This window comes from Malaclemys terrapin, chromosome 2, assembly GCF_027887155.1.
Source record: "Malaclemys terrapin pileata isolate rMalTer1 chromosome 2, rMalTer1.hap1, whole genome shotgun sequence".
Lineage (NCBI taxonomy): Eukaryota > Metazoa > Chordata > Testudines > Emydidae > Malaclemys > Malaclemys terrapin.
Window position 1 is genome coordinate 287,605,813 of NC_071506.1, and position 18,605 is coordinate 287,624,417.

The following is an 18,605-nucleotide window of genomic DNA, read 5'->3' on the forward strand; positions in this document are numbered from 1 at the left end:
TTTTGGAGGGGAGTGGAGAAAGTTTTGGGCAGTCAGGGTACAGGTAGGGGGTAGGGTCCTGGGGGGCAGTTGGGGGGGGTCTTAGGAGGGGGCAGTTAGGGGACAAGGAACAGGGAGTCTTAGGTAGGGGGTGGGGTTCTGGAGGGCAGTTAGGAGCAGGGGTCCCAGGAGGGGGCAGTCAGGGGACAAGGAGCGGGGGGTAGGGGGCTGGGAGTTCTGGGGGGGAGCTGTCAGGGGGCAGGAGTGGGGAGAGGGATCAGAGCAGTCAGGGGACAGGGAGCAGAGGGGTTTAGATGGGTTGGGAGTTCTGGGGGGGGCTGTCAGGGGGTGGGGAGTGGTTGGATGGGGCGTGGGAGTCCCAGGGGTCTGTCTGGGGGTGGGGGTGTGGATAAGGGTTGGGGCGGTCAGGGGACAAGAGGCAAGGAGGCTTAGATAGGGAGTGGAGTCCCGGGGGGCAGTTAGGGGCAGGGGTCCCAGGAGGGGGCAGTCAGGAGACAAGGAACGGGGGGAGGGTTGGGGGTTCTGGGGGGGCGGGAAGTGGGAGGGGCAGGGGCGGGGCTCCTCCCGTCCTCTTTTTTGCTTGTTGAAATATGGTAACCCTAGTCAACAATGCGATCCTGTTGCAAAAAAGCAAATGCAGTTTTAGGTTACATTAACAGAGGCAGAGCATGCAAGTCATGGGAGGGGATAGTTTCGTGCTACTTGGAACTGGTTAGGCCTCAGCTGGAGAACTGTGTCTAATTTTGGTCAACAATATATAGAAAGGAGTTAGAGGAACTGGACAGGATCCAGAACTGAGCAATGAAGATGATCAAAGGGATGGAATGCAGCCCTACAAGCAAAGGCTGAAGGAACTGGGTATGTTTAGTTTGGAAAAGAGGAGATTAAGAGGGAACATGACAGCAGTCTTCAAATATTTGAAAGGCTGCCATAAAAATATAATTATTATATATATAAAAAAAGAGAGAGAAAAGTTGTTCTCTTGCCACAGTGGCAGGACAAGAGGGAGTGGGTTCAAGCTACAGCACAGCAGAGTTAAGAAGTCTTTTCTGAGATTTCATCTAACTGTAAGAACAGTAGGACAATGGAACAGACGCCTGTGGGAGGTTGTAGAAGCTCTTTCACTGGAGGTTTTCCAAAGGAGGCTGAATAGCCCTGTCTTGGATGGGTCAGACACAACAAATCTTCCGTCTTGGCAGAGGATTAGACTAGATGACCCTTGCAGTCCCTTCTAACCCCATAGTTCTAGGATTCTCTTTAAGCTAAATAGAGACACTGATTGAGCAGCTTGAGTCTAAGGGCATGTCTTCACTACCCACCGGATTGGCGGGTAGCAATCCATTTATCAGGGATCGACTCATCGCGTCTACTGAAGACACGATAAAAATCGATCCCCGATGGCTCTGCCGTCGACTCCGGAAATCCACTGTGGCAAGAGGTGGAAGTGGAGTCGACGGCGGAGCAGCAGCGGTTGACTCGCCACCATCCTCACAGCCAGGTAAGTCAACCTAAAATACGCAACTTCAGCTACGCTATTCACGTAGCTGAAGTTGCGTATCTTAGGTCGACACCCTCCCCTGCCCCCCGGTAGTGTAGACCTAGCCTAAGGCATGTTTTCTAATCCTTTAAGCATTCATGTGGCTCTTCTCTGAACCCTTTCCAATTTAAGGAACATCCTTCTTGGATTGGGGCACCAGAATGGAACAATATTCCAGCAGTGGTCACACTAGTGACCAAGACAGGGTAAAAATAATTCATGTTCAACTGATTATCCACCCCCCCGCCCCAAAAATCTTTTTCAGAATCACTGCCTCCAGGATAGCCCCTCATCCTGAAAGTATGGCCTACATTCTTTGTTCCTAAATGTATACATTTAGCAGTATTAAAAAAACATTGTTGATTTGCATCCAGTTTACCAAGCGATCTAGATCGCTCTGTCACTGACCCATCATCTTCCTCGTTTACCATTTCCCCCAATTTGTGTCATCTCATCAATGATGAGTTTGTTTTCATCTAGGTAATTGATCAAAATACTAAATAGCATAGGGCCAAAACTGATCCCTGTAGGACCCACTGAAAATACACCTGCTTGATGACAATTCCACATTTACAATTACATTTTGAGACCTATCAGTTAGCCAGTGTTTAATCCACTTACAATCAAGTTAAGTAGGCCTGCTGATTTAAAAATGTTTATCCTTCGTAGATCCTGTCTAACACTCTCCTTGATTACTAATGGACTGGAAAATATTTCATGATCCTCATGTGATAGGAATACATCATCCTGCTTCTTTCCAAATACAGAATATTTATTGAACACTTTGTGTTCATAATATACTTTTAGAAGTCCTTCTTATTGTCCTTAGACCTGCCATGCTCAGTTCTTTTCCCTGATGTCTTTAGCTTCCCTTATCAATTTTCTACACTTCACAACTTCTAATTTATATTGATTGCTATACATATTCCCCATTTTCTATATTGCTTTCTTCTCTAATTGCTGCCTTCACTTGCCCACTGAAAGGATGGGCTTCTAGCCAAAGTTGTCCTCTTTCCTGATTGTGAAATCATAGCTTTTTGGTCATCTAAAACTCTCGTTAAAGAGCTCCCAATTTTCAGTCACATTTTCCAGTTTAATTTTTCTCTTACAATCAATTTCACTCAGTTTTCCTATGGGAAATTCACTCTTTTGAAACACCAAGTATATACATTACTGGTAAGGACGGTCTTCTGTTCGCCCATAATAAATGCAATCAGGTCAACGATCACTGGTCCCTAGGAAACCAAGAGCTCCCAGTTCAGTGATTAAATAGTTTCTATCCAGCATAATGGAGAAAGTTACTTCGTGTTGGCTGCAATAACTTGTATTAGAAAAATAATCTATAACTTTTAGAAACTCTACTCTGGTTTACTACTGGCCATGCGATCGCCACCAAATGAAAGTACCCTGTAACACCCCACTCTCTTTTCACACGTTACAGAAAGCTGGTTATCCACAGCCTGTTCTAGATTTTAATTTGATGGTCTACAACAGTGGTTGGCAAACTTCGGCACGCGACCCTCAGGGTAATCCGCTGGTGGGCCGTGAAACATTTTGTCTACATTGACTATCTGCAGGCACGGCCCCTCGCAGCTTCCAGTGGCTGCAGCTCGCTGTTCCCAGCCAACGAGAGCTGCAGGAAGCAGCAGCCAGCACATCCCTACGGCCTGCGCTGCTGATTTTAAGATTCCAGTCATGTGACATGTCCCCCAGGTTTCAGTAATGCTATGGAGAACAGAGAAATCTGTATTGTTTGTAGGATTATATAATTCAGTCTACTGACCTGATATTATCCTGGGTGACTGCATAGAGTTGAATCAAAGGAGGCTGTAAAGGGGAACAAGCTGGAAACGAAACAATGACAGAGATAATGCATCTCCAGTGATAAGGCCAAGGGTCCTTAAGGGAAAAATGGGTGAACAGGTTACTTGAAAATAACCTGGCTGGGGGACAGGAAGGTAGGTAATAGGCCTATTTTTTCCTCCAAGGTTAGAGCCTAAAGTGAAAAGAAACCTGCCTCAGGGGTGAGCAGGGCCCAGCAGCTCCAAGAGAGAAACGGCAGGAGGAGATCTAGGCAGAGCGGTCAAAAGGCTGCATAAGGAAGGCAGCACCTTTAGGGATGTGGCTGAGGCAGCGGGGCTCACCTGACCTTTGAGAAAGGTGCTGAGCTGTAGGTAAGACCCGTCACATAGTGACAAATGTTAGAGTGCAGGAGGCCTGCTGAAGTGATGGGACTCATATAGGCAATTCGGTCATGTGTAAAAACAGATTTTGGAGACTTGTGTGTGCTAACACCATAAGATAAAACACTCACATTCAAAAGTGAACTAACATTTTAGCTAACTGAAAATCTGTGCAACAGCAATTATGAGGACTTACTAATGTGGTATTAACAAACTGCGTGCTGAACTTTAAAACAAAGTAGCAAGGCACAGCCAAAGATGGAAAGATGGCATGGATAATATCAACCTTTCCATACATCATAATTAAGTGATGGACTTCTCATTTGATTTACTGTCAAGTTTATCACAGAAAACTAAGGAATTGGGTTTCTAAGCTTTCCCAAAAGAATCATCATGTTACAATATTTTTGCAAGATCCATGTTAACACCTGGCAAGGAGAGATGCCACCATTTCAGTCTAGATGACTGACATCTTTGAGATAAGCATACAGCAGCAACTACAATTTACAACAAGTAGGTTTGTGGCCATCTGACAATAGGCGAGCGAGTCTCTCGGCTCTTAAGCTGGTTTGATAGACACTTTGTCCCTCCCAAACAGCGCCTCTAGCAACACAGAACGCCAGGCCCCATTGGCTCTCAGAACAAACCCCTGCTCTGCTCCTGTGCTGAACAGGGACTGCTCAGCAAAACACCCCCATCTCACATATACCCCAGCCCATCCACACAGGCCCCCAAATGCCCCACGCATACCTCAGCAACCTTCCACCACCCCCATCTCATCAGCACCTGATGCACACTCCAGCCCACAACACTTCAGCCCCTGTCCACAGCTCCCAACTCCAGCACCCCAAAACACCCCCATTCACTCTATAGCACCCCCACCCTGCAGTCCCCTAACATTCCCCACTCACCCCATAGCCCCCACAACTCACTCCCAGCCCCTCACCCACCACCCGTGGGACATTGCTAGCCACTCACTGCCCAGCCCCATGGTGGAGTGCTCTGCTCCCAAGCCAGAGCGGCTCCTCCTGACTCTGGCCGACCAGCGGCTCTGCTCACTCCCATCGCCCACCTGTACCCACACGATGTAGACCACATTGAAGAGAAAAGTGGTGTCATGACCTGGCACGCAGGAGGGCAGCACCACTCAGGTGTGGCCCAGGTAGCTGCTCATCCATCATGATGGAGAGCCACACCTGAGTGGCACTGGGATCCACTAAGCCTGGTTGCAATGCCACTCACTCAAAATTGGACCTCTGTCCCCACCCCCAAATGTCAGACAGGAGCAGCTGGACCAAACCTGAGCAGTGTTGCAACCTCACTCATATTTGGCTCAGCCACCCTTCCATCCTCATGATGGAGGGACAGATGGGCCAAATTTGAGTGGTGCTGTGACCCCTTGTGCCGGAGCATCATTCCATCCTGGATTTCAGGTGCTAGAGTCACTCTCCAGACCACTCCAACAGCGCTACACCCTGGATCATATGGACCTCAGGTCCATTCCTCTGCTTGCTGCGTATCTTTGGGCAAATGCCCAAATGCAAATGGACAATGCATCTGTCTGGAAGAAGCTGTTGAGTCACTTTAAACAGCGGCAAGTCACAGGCACTGAGAGGACTGTCCTTCATGTACCAACTGCAATAATAGTGACTTTTAAATCTGTAATAGAATGACCAGGGAGATTGAAGTGTTCACTTACTGGCTTATGTATGTTGCCATTCCTGATGTCCGATTTGTGTCCATTTATTCTTTTGCGGAGGGACTGTCCAGTTTGGCCAATGTACATGGCAGAGGGGCATTGCTGGCACATGATGGCATATATAACATTAAAAAAAATAATAATAATGGAGATATCCTATCTCCTAGAACTGGAAGGGACCTTGAAAGGTCATCGAGTCCAGCCCCCTGCCTTCACTAGCAGGACCAAGTACTGATTTTGCCCCAGATCCCTAAGTGGCCCCCTCAAGGATTGAACTCACAACCCTGGGTTTAGCAGGCCAATGCTCAAACCACTGAGCTATCCCTCCCCCATTAGTGGATGTGCAGCTGCGCAGGTACACTTCAATCTCCCTGGTCATTCTATTACAGATTTAAAAGTCACTATCATTGAACAAAAAAAAACTTCAGAAACAGACTACAAAGAGAAACAGCAGAACTAAAATTCATTTGCAAATTCAACACCATTAATCTGGGCTTGAATAGGGACTGGGAGTGGCTGGCTCATTACAGAAGCAGCTTTTCCTCTCCTGGAATTGACACCTCCTCATCTATTATTGGGAGTGGACTACATCCACCCTGATTGAATTGGCCCCGTCAACACTGGTTCTCCACTTACGAAGTAACTCCCTGCTCTCCATGTGTCAGTATATAATGCCTGCATCTGTAACTTTCACTCTATGCATCCAAAGAAGTGAGGTTTTTACTCACGAAAGCTTATGCCCAAATAAATCTGTTAGTCTTTAAGGTGCCACCAAACTCCTTGTTGTTTTTGCAGAGGAGGTCAGACATTGCTCACCCTGTAACCACAACAGGATGGTGGAAACAGGGGTGACCTAGTCTAAAGGGAGGTCACCCCAGGATTTCCATTCTGGCAGATTGCCTGTCATGTGCAAAGAGTATCCTGGGAGAGGCAAGGGAGAGATCACACATACCAATTATAACATTTCTTCTCATCAGTGAGAAATTCCATTTCCTCTTGCATATTATCCAGACTGCTAATACTGTATCGCAGTCCTAGGAATCAAAAACATCTTCTCTTCACATTCTTTACCACTGTTGGAAGCGGTGTCCCCAGCCAGACACTGCACTGTGGTCAGTATCTGCCCTGTAATGCTTCCTCTGTGGGGGGAGGGAGCATGTTGCAGAGATGACCCCACCCCAGAACTACACACCCCAGTGACACTGCAATTCCACAACAGCAGTGTGCCATCCCCACACAGCATCAGTACAGAGCACCCCACCAACACTGCCCACCCTGGGCCAGTAGAGTCCACCCCAATGACACTGCTCCTCCCCACACCACTACAGTGCCCCCCATGACACTGCCCCTCCCTCACCCAGGGCTAGCTCAGTGCTCCAACACTGCACCTTTGCCTCCCCACCCTGCACCCAACCGACACGGCCACCCCACACCAGTACAGTGCACCCCAACACTGGGCACCCACCCTAGGGCAGCACACCTCAACACTGCCCCATTCCCACCCTATGACGCAGCATCCCCCATCCCAAGGCCAGCTCACTGCATATCTTATGCCAAGATGCTGCAGCCCAAGGGCCCCCCCTTCAGCCCAGGCCCCTCTCACTGGGGTGAGCTTGAGGTCCTGCAGCACGTCGTCCATGTAGTGATACTCTGAGAGCTCAGTCTCCACCATCTCATTCTTGAGCTCCAGCACCCGGCCCATCACCCCATCAAGCATGTGCTGTAGCACCCGGCGTTTCTGTGGATGCACCATCTGGTCGTAGCAGGTCTCCAGGCAGCGCAGGATCTGTGTGTAGCGCAGGAACAAGGTGGCCAGCATGTGGAAGAACAGCCTCTGGTCCGTCTCAGGCCGTGGGGGCTGAGACGGCAGCTCCTGGGCCAGCAGCTCCTTTAGGGCAGCCTGGGACTCGAGCCACATCCTTGTGTAGGTGCTAGAGAGAGCAGGACACCTCCTCAGGGCCAGGGGGCTGGAGATGTGGCCACAGCCCAAACTGCCAGGGCCTAACTGCCCCCTTGTCCTCCCTCCAGAGGGCTGCCAGAGCTGTTCAAGCCCCAATCCCAGGGCCCATGGGCTGTTTGCACGGGGACGGCACAGAACTGCAGCAGGTGTAATTCACAGCTTCAGTGATTTGGGGTCATGTCAGTGTATGGATCCTCTCCCCCCGCAACAACAACCCAGCTTAGAGCACTCGCCTCCCCTCCTGCAGCCCAAAGTCAAAGTCAAACTGCCTCTTTCTGTCCTTCACCAAACCTCCACCCCATCAGCCCAGTGCCCACACCCCTCATGCTGTACTGATCCCCCCCCCCCAACCTGATACCCGCCCCACAATACCCCAGTGCCCCTCAGACCTCCCATTGCCCCAGTGCCCATGCCCAGGGCCTCTCCCACCAAGGGGCAGCCCAGGCTTTTCCCCAGCCCCCTACACCAGGCCTCACCAGCTGGACATGGTGCCCACACCCACTCCACCCCCAGGCTGCCCTGTGTGGGGGAATTGTCCCATCACCCTGGAGACCAAACCCCACCCCCCATTGACCAGGGCTGTTCCCATGGAGACGGTGGAACGCTCACTAGCTGCCCTGCCACATGGGAGCGGAGATTCCCCCACCCCTGGGAGCCCCAGGCCCGGCCTGGGCAGGGAGGTCGAGCTGGCAGTGAGCCCCTGGAGGCAGCGCCCTGGCCCTGCACAGCCTGGCCCTGGGAGATGCTCCCGGCGGGGCTGCTGCTGCTCTAGCCCCCTGCAGCCCAGGCCTGGGCAGGGTGCACCCACGCGACGAGGACTGCCCCCTCACAGAGTCAGAGGGGACCTTGTCCTGCTTAGCACAGGCCCATGGACCTGCAGCCCCCACCCACCTGCGCCGCCCCCGCCAGCCAGGGAAGGGAGGGCACACCCTGCTTGGTTCAGGGACAGCACCAGTCAGTGGCTGAGTCACCCTTAATATCCCCCCCACACACACACACAGTGTCACTGCTCCCCCTTAGAGGTTGTAGATTTTATTCCTGTGGGTAGGAACAGAGTCATCGGCTCCTCAGCTCCCCACGCTGCCTTCGCAGTCACTTGCTGCTGGTGTACTTGGTGACAGCTTTGGTGCCCTCAGACACGGCGTGCTTGGCCAGCTCCCCCGGCAGCAGCAGGCGGACGGCAGTCTGCACCTCGCGGCTGGTGATGGTGGAGCGCTTGTTGTATTGTGCTAGGCGCGAGGCCTCTGTGGCAATGCGCTCAAAGACATCATTCACAAAGGAGTTCATGATGCTCATGGCCTTAGAGGAGATGCCAGTGTCAGGGTGAACCTGGCAGGAAAGGGAAGAGTGTGAGTAGAGGTGGTAGCTAGCTCTGCCCCCATCCCATCCCACCCCTCAGGCCTGCCTCTGTCCCTTCCCCTGCACCAGGGGAGCTGCAGGAAAGGGATGGACAGCATGGGAGCATGGCACACAGCAGGCAGAAGGGGCATTTCTGGACCAGTGAAGGCAGCTGGCAGGAGACAAAATAAGGGTCTGTGAACCTAAGGAGAGCACCACTCCTGCCTCCAGCCAGATTCGTCATAAGCCAAGACAACTCCAGTCTGGTCTCAGGGATGGCAGTAGGCCAGTCCCAGCCTGTTGTCTTTGATCAGCATTACAGGAATATCAAGAGGCTCCAGTCAAGGATGAGGCCCTGTTGTGCTGGGTGCGGCAGGCAGTCTCTGCCTCAGAGCCCACCCTTCTTGGGAATGGAGACAGCAGGTGGTGATGGTGGGGGACACTCGTGTTTTCCTATAGACTGCACACAATGCAGCCCCCTACTCAGGGAGTGAGCAATAGAGCACTCATCACACAGGTATCAGACAACCCCACTAAATATTGAGGAAGGGAGCACTCAGCTATCACCTAATTCCCCCAGTCCACTCTGCACCAGGCTGCAGAGCTAGGGAACAGAGCCATCAAGCAGGAATTTCCATGGGAGCCCAGAAGGGCCATAGCAGCTGCCAACTCCCTCCCCCAACTTTATATAAAGGCTTTTTCTAGGTTGCTGAAGAGCCCCAGCACGGGTGCATCCCACCCTGGCTGTACGTGCATCTCACATCCCAGAGTGTCGCTAGGGCTCTGGAAGACAACACAGGAACCCTGCATTTGTCTGTGACCCATTGATTTCAGAGCTACTGACAGGAGGAGCAAATAGACTGCCCTAGGAACAGGTGTAATTGACAAAAGAGGACTAAGCCCAGAAGGCAGTGGAGTGTGTGTGAAGACACCAGAGAGAGGTCAGAGTGCTAGATCCAGACCAAGAATCTTTGCATACAGAAGGGGTGGTAGCACCAGTGCTACAGATAAAATCCTGGGGAAGGGGCTGCTAGCAACAATCCTGTCCTAGATCCCAGGTGCAGGCTAGGATGGGCTACCCCATAGGATCTTGTAGACCCTATGCCCCTCTCCAGAGCCTCCCCTGTTATCTCATAACACCCAGAGACCTAAGGAGGCTGGAGTCACACACACATTTTGTGTGTGTGTGTGTGTGCTTCTGAGCACACACACCTAGTCTCCTTGTGGGAATCCCACCCCACCTGTAGGGGTAACAACATAGCAGCTAGAATTGATAGAGTAGCCAGGTGGGATAAGCCCTTCACTCACCTGTTTCAGCACTTTATAGATATAGACTGAGTAGGTCTCCCGTCTCTTCACCTTCCGCTTAGATTTCTTGTCCCCAGAGACAGGGGCTCGGCCTCGCTTCTTCCCAGCTTCTGCACTCATTCTTGATACCTCTCCAGACACCACAAGCCAGGCTGTAAATCACTAGGGATGGCTATATAATGAGGGTATCACCTGCCACAGGTGAGACCACTAAGGAGGGGAGGAGCTTCCCGGAGTGGATACAGCCAGCAATTATTCCTTGGTTGAGAGCCCCACCAGCCCAGAAAGGAACTCAGAGGAAACTAATTTGGTTCAATGAAATTTTATTGGCCTGGCAAACTGCCAAAGTCTAACAAAGGCAGAGCCCTGAGCCCCTCACAGAGAGCCAGGTTCCACCAGCCCAGGATGGATCTTCACTGGGTTTTGGAGAGTTGTTCCCTAGATTTACCCCTGCTCAGTGGGAAGATTGCAAATCATAAAAGAGGGACTAACCAACCTTCCGCCAAGAGCTGCTAGAACCAGCTGGTGCCAAAGTATGTGTGCAGCAAGAAGGAAACATTGATTCTGTAGCTGAACAATTGCAGTGAGGTGACTCCTGCAAGCCAGCGTGACCCTATCCCCAGTCCAAACTAGCCCAGGCACCTCTCTGCAGTCATGTCCCACTCGCAAAAAGAGGGGACATTGCAAAGACTGGGGTGAACTCTATGGCAGCAGTGCCTCCATGGACACCCCTGGTCTTTGGTACCAGCGTGAATCTCTTCACCCTCAGGGGGATATGCAGGGCTGCGGAGGTATCTCTGGAGCTCTCCTAGGGATGTATCAGTGACCACAAACTAGTGGTAGAAATCAGGTACAAAGCAGTCTTAACCCAGAGAGAATCATAGAATATCAGGGTTGGAAGAGACCTCAGGAGGTATCTAGTCCAACCCCCTGCTCAAAACAGGAATAATCCCCAACTAAATCAAAGAGAGAGGAGTGACTGTGCAGCCAACGTGATGGAGGAGAGACTGAGGTACTTTCTATCCAATGTCCCACAGATGAGAGCGAGATTACTTCAGATGATTAAGAACCATAAAAGACATCTCATAAAAGGGTGATACATGAAATCTGTGCCTGCCCCTGGGTGCTGGAGATAAGCAGAGAGCCTCATGCCATGGAGCCCATGCCACCATGTCAGGAACAGAAGGCAATGACTAGACATGGGATTACACCCCACACACAGTATCTGACATCCTCCTGGGAAAGTCACACACACATCGACCAAGAGCAGGCAAAGCGGGTGTCTGGCTCTTTCTTACACTTTGGCAGCACTTGTACAGCTTGTCTTTCCAATAACATCTCACTGAACTGAATTTTATTCCTGGCCCATCCCCCAGGAGATGGATCAGAGTGCATGTCCCCAGGGAAATACAAGCATCTGTCACCATGGGGAGCGGGGGGGAAGCCAGGAAAATCCAAACAAACACTAATGAACGTGCTACCTCTGCCAGCCCCCTGTCTGGCTTCCCATCTGCACCTGGCTGGAGGAATCAATGTCAATCAATGCACAGTGCTGGGAAAGGGGTTGGAAGCGCATGACAGTCTGGCTCTAGTATCAGAGGGGAGCCGTGTTAGTCTGGATCTGTAAAAGCAGCAAAGAGTCCTGTGGCACCTTATAGACTAACAGACGTATTGGAGCATGAGCTTTCGTGGGTGAATGCCCACTTCTTCAGATGCATGCGTCTGACGAAGTGGGTATTCACCCACGAAAGCTCATGCTCCAATACGTCTGTTAGTCTATAAGGTGCCACAGGACTCTTTGCTGGCTCTAGTAGTGAGCAAAAGCCATCAGTGTCAGACCCCATCTCTGATGAGGTGGGAGAGGTTTGTCAGTCAGATCGTGTTCCTAGGGCTCAGTCTATCAGCACCAGGCCCTGTGTCCAGCCTGGTGGATGGACCACCCCGAGATTAGAGGTTTGTCAGTGTCAGGATCTCTGCTTGGCTAGAGGCCATGCATGGATCAGATGTGACACACAGCTGGCCCTGCGTCACAGGCTTGCAGAATGGCTGGCAAACTGTGTTGATAAAAGGCAACAGTGTTTATGGAATGGACTTCTGTAAGGCATGTCAACTGGTGCCACAGGACATTCTGATCAAAAAATAGAATTATACAAAATTAACATGACACATACTAAATGGATTAAAAACTGGCAAAGTGACAGATCTCAAAATGTAACTAAACAGGGAATCATCATCCAGCAGGTATGTTTCTAATGGGGTACTGCAGGGATCAGTTCTTAGCCCTAAACTATTTAATATTATTAGTGACCTGGAAGAAAACAAATCATTCCTGGTTAAGTTGGCAGATGACAAAAACACTGAGGGAGAGATAAATAATGGAGCAATCTGGACCACTTGGTAAACTGGGCACAAGCAAACAATGTGTGTTTTAATCTGACCAAATGTCCTTACCCAGCTAGGAACAAAGAATGAAGACCGTATTTACAGAATGGCAGATGCTATCCTGGGAAGCAGTGACTCTGGAAAAGACTTGAGTCCTGATAACCCTGATGAGGGTAGGGATAGCTCAGTGGTTTGAGCATTGGCCTACTAAACCCAGGGTTGTGAGTTCAATCCTTGAGGGGGCCACTTAGGGATCAGGAGCAAAATCAATACTTGGTCCTGCTAGTGAAGGCAGGGGGCTAGACACAATAACCTTTCAAGGTCCCTTCCAGTTCTAGGAGATAGGATATCGCCATTCATTTAATTTAATTTTTTTTTAAATTTAATGACTAATCAACTGAACATGAGCCCCCAGCCACCACTGTGCACAAAAGGGCTAATGCGATCCTTGGAGGTATCAATGGGAATACTGAGTAAAAGTAGCAAGGTTACACTACCCCGGTATTTGGCTCTGGTGCAACCACTGCTGGAGCACTGCCTCCAGTTCTGGCGTTCATAATTCAAGGATCATAGAATGATAGGAGTGGAAGGGCCTTGAGATGTCATCTAGTCCGGTGCCCTGCACTCGTGGCAGGACTACGCATTATCTAGACCAGGGGTTCTCAAATTGGGGGTCAGGACCCCTCAAGGGGTCACATGGTTCTTACATGGGGAATCACCAGCTGTCAGCCTCCACCCCAAACCCCACTTTGCCTCCAGCATTTATAATGGTGTTGAATATACAAAAAGTGTTTTTAATTTATGAGGGTCGCATTCAGAGGCTTTCTATGTGAAAAGGGTCACTGGTACAAAAGTTTGAGAAACACTGATCTAGACCATTCCTGAAAGGGGTTTGTCTAACCCAGGGGTAGGCAACCTACAGCACTCGTGCCAAAGGCGGCACGCGAGCTGATTTTCAGTGGCACTCACACTGCCCGGGTCCTGGCCACTGGTCCAGGGGCTCTGCATTTTAATTTAATTTTAAATGAAGCTTCTTAAACATTTTAAAAACCTTATTTACTTTACATACAAAATAGTTTAGTTATATATTATAGACTTATAGAAAGAAACCTTCTAAAAACATTAAAATGTATTACTGGCACACAAAACCTTAAATTAGAGTGAATAAATTAAGACTCGGCACACCAGTTCTGAAAGGTTGCTGACCCCTGGTCTAACCAGCTCTTAGAAATCTCCTGTGATAAATGAAGGGGGGGGGGGAGGGAATAGCTCCCTTTTATGGACACCCAGCCAGCCAGTAGATATAAAATCCCTCTTAGTAGCTGTTCTCTAATTGCTCTACCTGTAGAGGGTTAAAAAGTCTCACTGCCATGCATAGGTAAAAGGAAGTGAGTGGGCACCTGGCCAAAATTGCCAATGGGAAGGCTAGAACTTTTTTAAATTGAAAAAGCACTCCCCTTTTGTCTGTCTGTCTGTTCTCCCAGGGAGAGGCGAACAGGGCAGCAGCTATGCCGTAAGAAGCTTGGGCCAAGTATAAAAAAATCATCAGTATCATAGCTAAAAACTACTTATTTAAAACCCCAGATATGTAAGTAGATCAGGAAATATCTAGGAAGATGCAATTAGGTTTATTCTTTTTGTTTCTTTATGGTTTGTAGATTCCTCTGTGCTAACCGCAGGTGCTTTTGTTTTGCTTGTTTTTTTTTTTAAATAAAATTTATCTATTTTAAGAACAGAATTAGATTTTTGTGTCATAAGAGGTTTGTGTACATGTTTAATTAGCTGGTGGCAACAGCTGATTTCCTTCCCCCTCCCCCCTTCTTTCTCAGCTCTTCCCCAGGGCTGAAGGGGCTTGAGGGTATCCCACAGGAAGGAATTCCCAAGTGCGCCTTCCTGGGCTCTCAAAGGGGTTCTGCACTTGGGTGGTGGCAGCATTTACCAATCGAAGGTCAGAGAAAAGCTGTAGCCTTGGGAGTTTAATACAAGCCTGGAGTGGCCAGTATTAATTTTTAGAATCCTTGCGGGCCCCCACCTTCTGCACTCGAAGTGCCAGAGTAGGGAATTAGCCTTGACATCTCCAATGATAGAGATTCCACAACCTCCCTAGGCAATTTATTCCAGTCCCTAACCACCATGACAGGAAGTTTTTCCTAATGTCCAACCTAAACCGCCCTTGCTGCAATTTAAGCCCATTGCTTCTTGTCCTACCCTCAGAGGTTAAGAACAACCATTTTTCTCCCTCCTCCTTGTAACAACCTTTTATGTACTTGAAAACTATCATGTCCCCTCTCAGTCTTCTCTTTTCCAAACTAAATAAACACAATTTTTTTAATCTGCCCCCAAAGGTCATGTTTTCTAGACCTTTAATCATTTTTGTTGCTCTTCTCTGTACTTTCTCCAATTTCTCCACAGCTTTCCTGAAATGTGGCGCCCAGAACTGGATACAATACTTCAGTTGAGGCCTAATCAGCACGGAGTAGAGCGGAAGAATTACTTCTTGTATCTTGCTTGCAACACTCCTGCTAATACAAGAAGGATAGTGATAAATTGCATCAGGTTCAGAGAAGAGCCTCGACAATGATTAAAAGACTGGAAAACCTGCCTTATAGTAATAGACTCAAGGGCCCAGATCCACAGCAATAGTTAGGCACCTAAACTCACTCAGCACCTAAGTTTTCAGGGTAAAAGTTTCTTCGCCACCTATGTTTGTATTTCTGGGCACGTGAGGTGCTGCTGCCTCCCCTCTGGGTGTCCAGATACCTGTCTCCCACCTAAGGCCCAGAGCAATTCACAAGCCAGGCAAGACAACCGTTTGGCTGCCTAAAGTCACATGCAGGGCCTAATCCGGTAGGCATGCTCAGAGGCTGCCTACTGGATCAGGTTCCAATCACAATCCAGGAAGAGGAAGAGGTGGTGGTAGTTCTATTATACTGTGGAATAATAATAGTTATAAGGCCAGAGAGTGAGAGAATGACTCTGCAGTCCAGTGGTTAGGGCACGCTCCACCCCCTGGGAGGTGGGAGACTCCAAGTACAGTCCCCCTGCACCAGTCACTCTTTAATGATTTAATCCGCAGTGGAACAGCTTCAAAGAGAGTGACTGATGGTGCCCGCATCAGAATATCCCATAGCTTCCCCATCCAAGCACTCTTTTGAGAGGTGGGAAACCCCTGTTCAAATCCTTTCTCCAACTCTGGCAGAGAGGGGGGAATTGAACCTGGCTTTCCCACATCCCATCTGAGTGCTCTAGCCCCTGGATTAAGTTATATGCGCACCACTTCAGGCTGTTTTGTGTAGAAATACTCAGGATACTAAGCCCCCTGCCTCTAGGGGCAGGATTCATGGATCACTAAGCAGAGACAGGCGACTCCTTACAGCCTGGACATGGGTGCCTGAGAAGGGATGGACTTAATCCACACCCTTCTCATTGGCATCTCCCTCCCTCCCATGCTGGCTTTTGGGGATTGCATTCTTAGGCTCACATCTCTCCCTATTCATCATATGGGGAGACTACGCACCTAACTCAGGCTTTGGGGATTGCAGTGTTGTTCCTGTGATTTCCTAGGCCCCGGGATGCTCAGCATTGCAATGCCCAAGTACCTTTGTGGATTTCACCCAAGGAGCTCGAACTATTTAGTTTAACCCAGAACAATTTAACGGGTGACTTGATCAAAGTCTGTAAGTACCTACATGGAGGACAGAAATTGGACAAAGGGTTCTTCCATTGAGCAAATAAAGGCATAACAAGATCCAATGGCTAGAAGCTGAAGCTAGACAAATTCATACTAGCACTAAGGTGCAAATTTTTAAGAACAACATTGGAACTTGCCAAGGGTTGTGGTGGATTCTCCATCACGTGGATGCTTTTCAAGAAGATATGCTCTAGTTCACACAGGAATTAATGCAGGGAAGCCAGGGATTGTCAGCCTAAGTATGCTTGGTCCAGGGGACTAGACTAGCAGAGCTTTAGGTCCCTTCCTAAGGCCTGGATGATGCAGGTGGCCAGACTGGATGATCATAGCGGTGCCTTTGGGCTTTATAATCTATTCCCCTTAATTTACTGAACTCTAATTTAGCTACAATGGGCATGTCTGGAGCTGCTGTGCAGTGACCAGAGGAGTATGAGGTGTGTGCTTGACATTACTGCCCCTTTGCTCTTGGCCAGTGAGCATGGAATGCCTGCCACAAGGAGGCTCTCTAGAGCCATGAGAGCACCTTGTGTGCATGATAGTTTGTGGTTATTGTGCAACTGTCCAAATCAGCCCTTTGCTGCCAGGTTGTGTTGGTCCCTAGCCCTGGACAGGCACAACTCACACACACACTGCTTGAGCGTCAGCTGAGATATGACATTTAGTAACAAGTGAGCTGTGAGTGGTTGCTCACCCCTTTAACATAGCCAATCACAATACATCTGGGACACAGGCTGTTATTCTGAATAATCTGGTCAGATTTGTACATTGTTTTTGTTAAAAGCATTCTCTTCCCCCCACCCACTTCAACTGCACCCCAAACTTCCCAGGCCCCACTGCTGGCCTTCTGAAGATGGGTGTTCAGCATGATAAATCCTTAAACCTGTCATGTAGTCAGACCAGTTTAATTCCTAGAGTAAGGGCACAAGAGACCATGCTGACCAGCCAGGCTGGTTGACAGCTAGAGCTACACCCTAAGAGCTCATGTTTCCACCATAACCTCTTAACTCCTTTCCAGAGTCACTTCTTTCCAGAATACAGCTCCCTATTCCGTTAAATGTGACCTACATTCTTTGTGGCTAATGTATGACCTCGCATTTGGCTGTATAGAAACACTGTTCAGATAAACTCAGCTTTCTTTGTATTTCAAATAATGTTGTACAACTGACCTGTCCCCCATTATTATTTACCACCCCGCAAATCTTTGTCATCTGCAAATTTTGCAAACCGTGATTTTATATTTTCTTATAGACCATTCGTAAAGATATTGAAGTGCATTGGTTGAGAACAGCTCAATACAGGACCGCACTAGACGATTCCCTATTTACTAGTTGGAAATCTCTTATCCAGTTTAGTTTATTTAGAGCAGGGGTCGGCAGCCTTTCAGAAGTGGTGTGCCGACTCTTCATTTATTCACTCTAATTTAAGGTTTTGTGTGTCAGTAATACATTTTAACGTTTTTAGAAGGGCTCTTTTTATAAGTCTATAATATAGAACTAAACTATTGTTGTATGTAAAGTAAATAAGGGTTTTTAAATGTTTTAAAAGCTTCATTTAAAATTAAATTAAAATGCAGAGTCCCCCCACCCCCAACCGGTGGCCAGGACTCGGGCAGTGTGAGTGACACTGAAAATCAGCTCGCGTGCCGCCTGTGGCACACGTGTCATAGGTTGCCTACCCCGATTTAGAGTGTGGCAAAGTGATTTTGTGCAGTGCTCATTTTTAGTCCCATATGACATTCTGATAGGTCAAATACCAAGACAGCTACCTCTATCAAAAACAAGATTACAACTTCTTGATGTTTGGTTTGCAGGTTATTTGTCTTCTGAGCTGTTTACTGTGGAAATAGCCTTTGCAGGAGTAAAGATTTTAACTTCTTCACTTTTGACAAGTTTCTTTCACTCAGTGTAAAGTACATGCAAATGGATTATTAGCCTATTCTGGAAATTGGCAGAGCCTCCATGCATGGGCTGAGGAGATACAAGCACTAATTCCCTTCTAAAAACCTCCCAGAAAACGAGAACACCGAAGACTGGATTTTGGCTTCCTTTCAGCCCAAGGAGTAAGGGAGAACTGCCCAGCCCAAGACACATAATCTTGATTGCTAAAGCAGCTGCATTATGTCATATTCAGCTAAGTCAGTAAGAAGATAAAGGCATGTAAGTGCCCTGGAAAAGTACAGAATTTTAGATTGTTTTTAATTTAACATTTCTTATTTATTGCACGTCTGAAATGACTGCTACTATTGTATCAACTCACCTCAGTGCCTCTGTAGCTCAGTTACTCAGAGTTGCCTCATCCCCCAGTTGTACTTATTTGTACTGGAAGATTATCCTGTACTAACAGGGGCATTTGGTGTCAGTAGGAAAGACATTTCCCCCAGGTCCAGCCCAGGGTGCCGATAGGGCTCTGTGTCATGCACTAAAACCCAAGCAGCTCAGTGCTAGCTGAGAGCTGGTTCCGTGCTCTCACGCCCAGTGCACCTCACAGGAGGAGGAAGGAAAGCGGGA

The 18,605-nt window shown here is 48.8% G+C and overlaps 2 protein-coding genes across 2 annotated transcripts in view; both read right to left on the bottom strand.

Moving 5' to 3' along the window:
- The window catches only part of IQCA1L (IQ motif containing with AAA domain 1 like), a 50,197-nt gene extending 42,331 nt beyond the window's left edge, over positions 1-7,866 (bottom strand). Inside the window, exons 1-2 of the mRNA XM_054017682.1 lie at positions 7,856-7,866; positions 7,023-7,386 (exon numbers count right to left, since the gene is read on the bottom strand). Of these exons, the coding sequence (XP_053873657.1) occupies positions 7,023-7,386; positions 7,856-7,866 (375 nt within the window). The remainder of the gene's footprint in view (positions 1-7,022; positions 7,387-7,855) is intronic.
- Positions 7,867-8,382: 516 nt separating this feature from the next.
- Positions 8,383-10,234, bottom strand: LOC128831980 (late histone H2B.L4). Its single transcript, XM_054018968.1, has 2 exons — positions 10,026-10,234; positions 8,383-8,708 (listed from the first exon to the last, which is right to left on the bottom strand). Exons 1-2 carry the CDS (start codon positions 10,143-10,145, stop codon positions 8,472-8,474), a joined length of 357 nt encoding a protein of 118 aa, XP_053874943.1. The 5' UTR covers positions 10,146-10,234; the 3' UTR covers positions 8,383-8,471.
- Positions 10,235-18,605: the final 8,371 nt, after the last annotated feature.

Bases quoted from the DNA above. Each gene is read 5' to 3' on its own strand.
- LOC128831980 (XM_054018968.1), bottom strand. From the start codon at position 10,145: ATGAGTGCAGAAGCTGGGAAGAAGCGAGGCCGAGCCCCTGTCTCTGGG. The intron at 8,709-10,025 runs GTGAGTGAAGGG...CTTTCCTGCCAG, and splicing joins TCTATAAAGTGCTGAAACAG to GTTCACCCTGACACTGGCAT.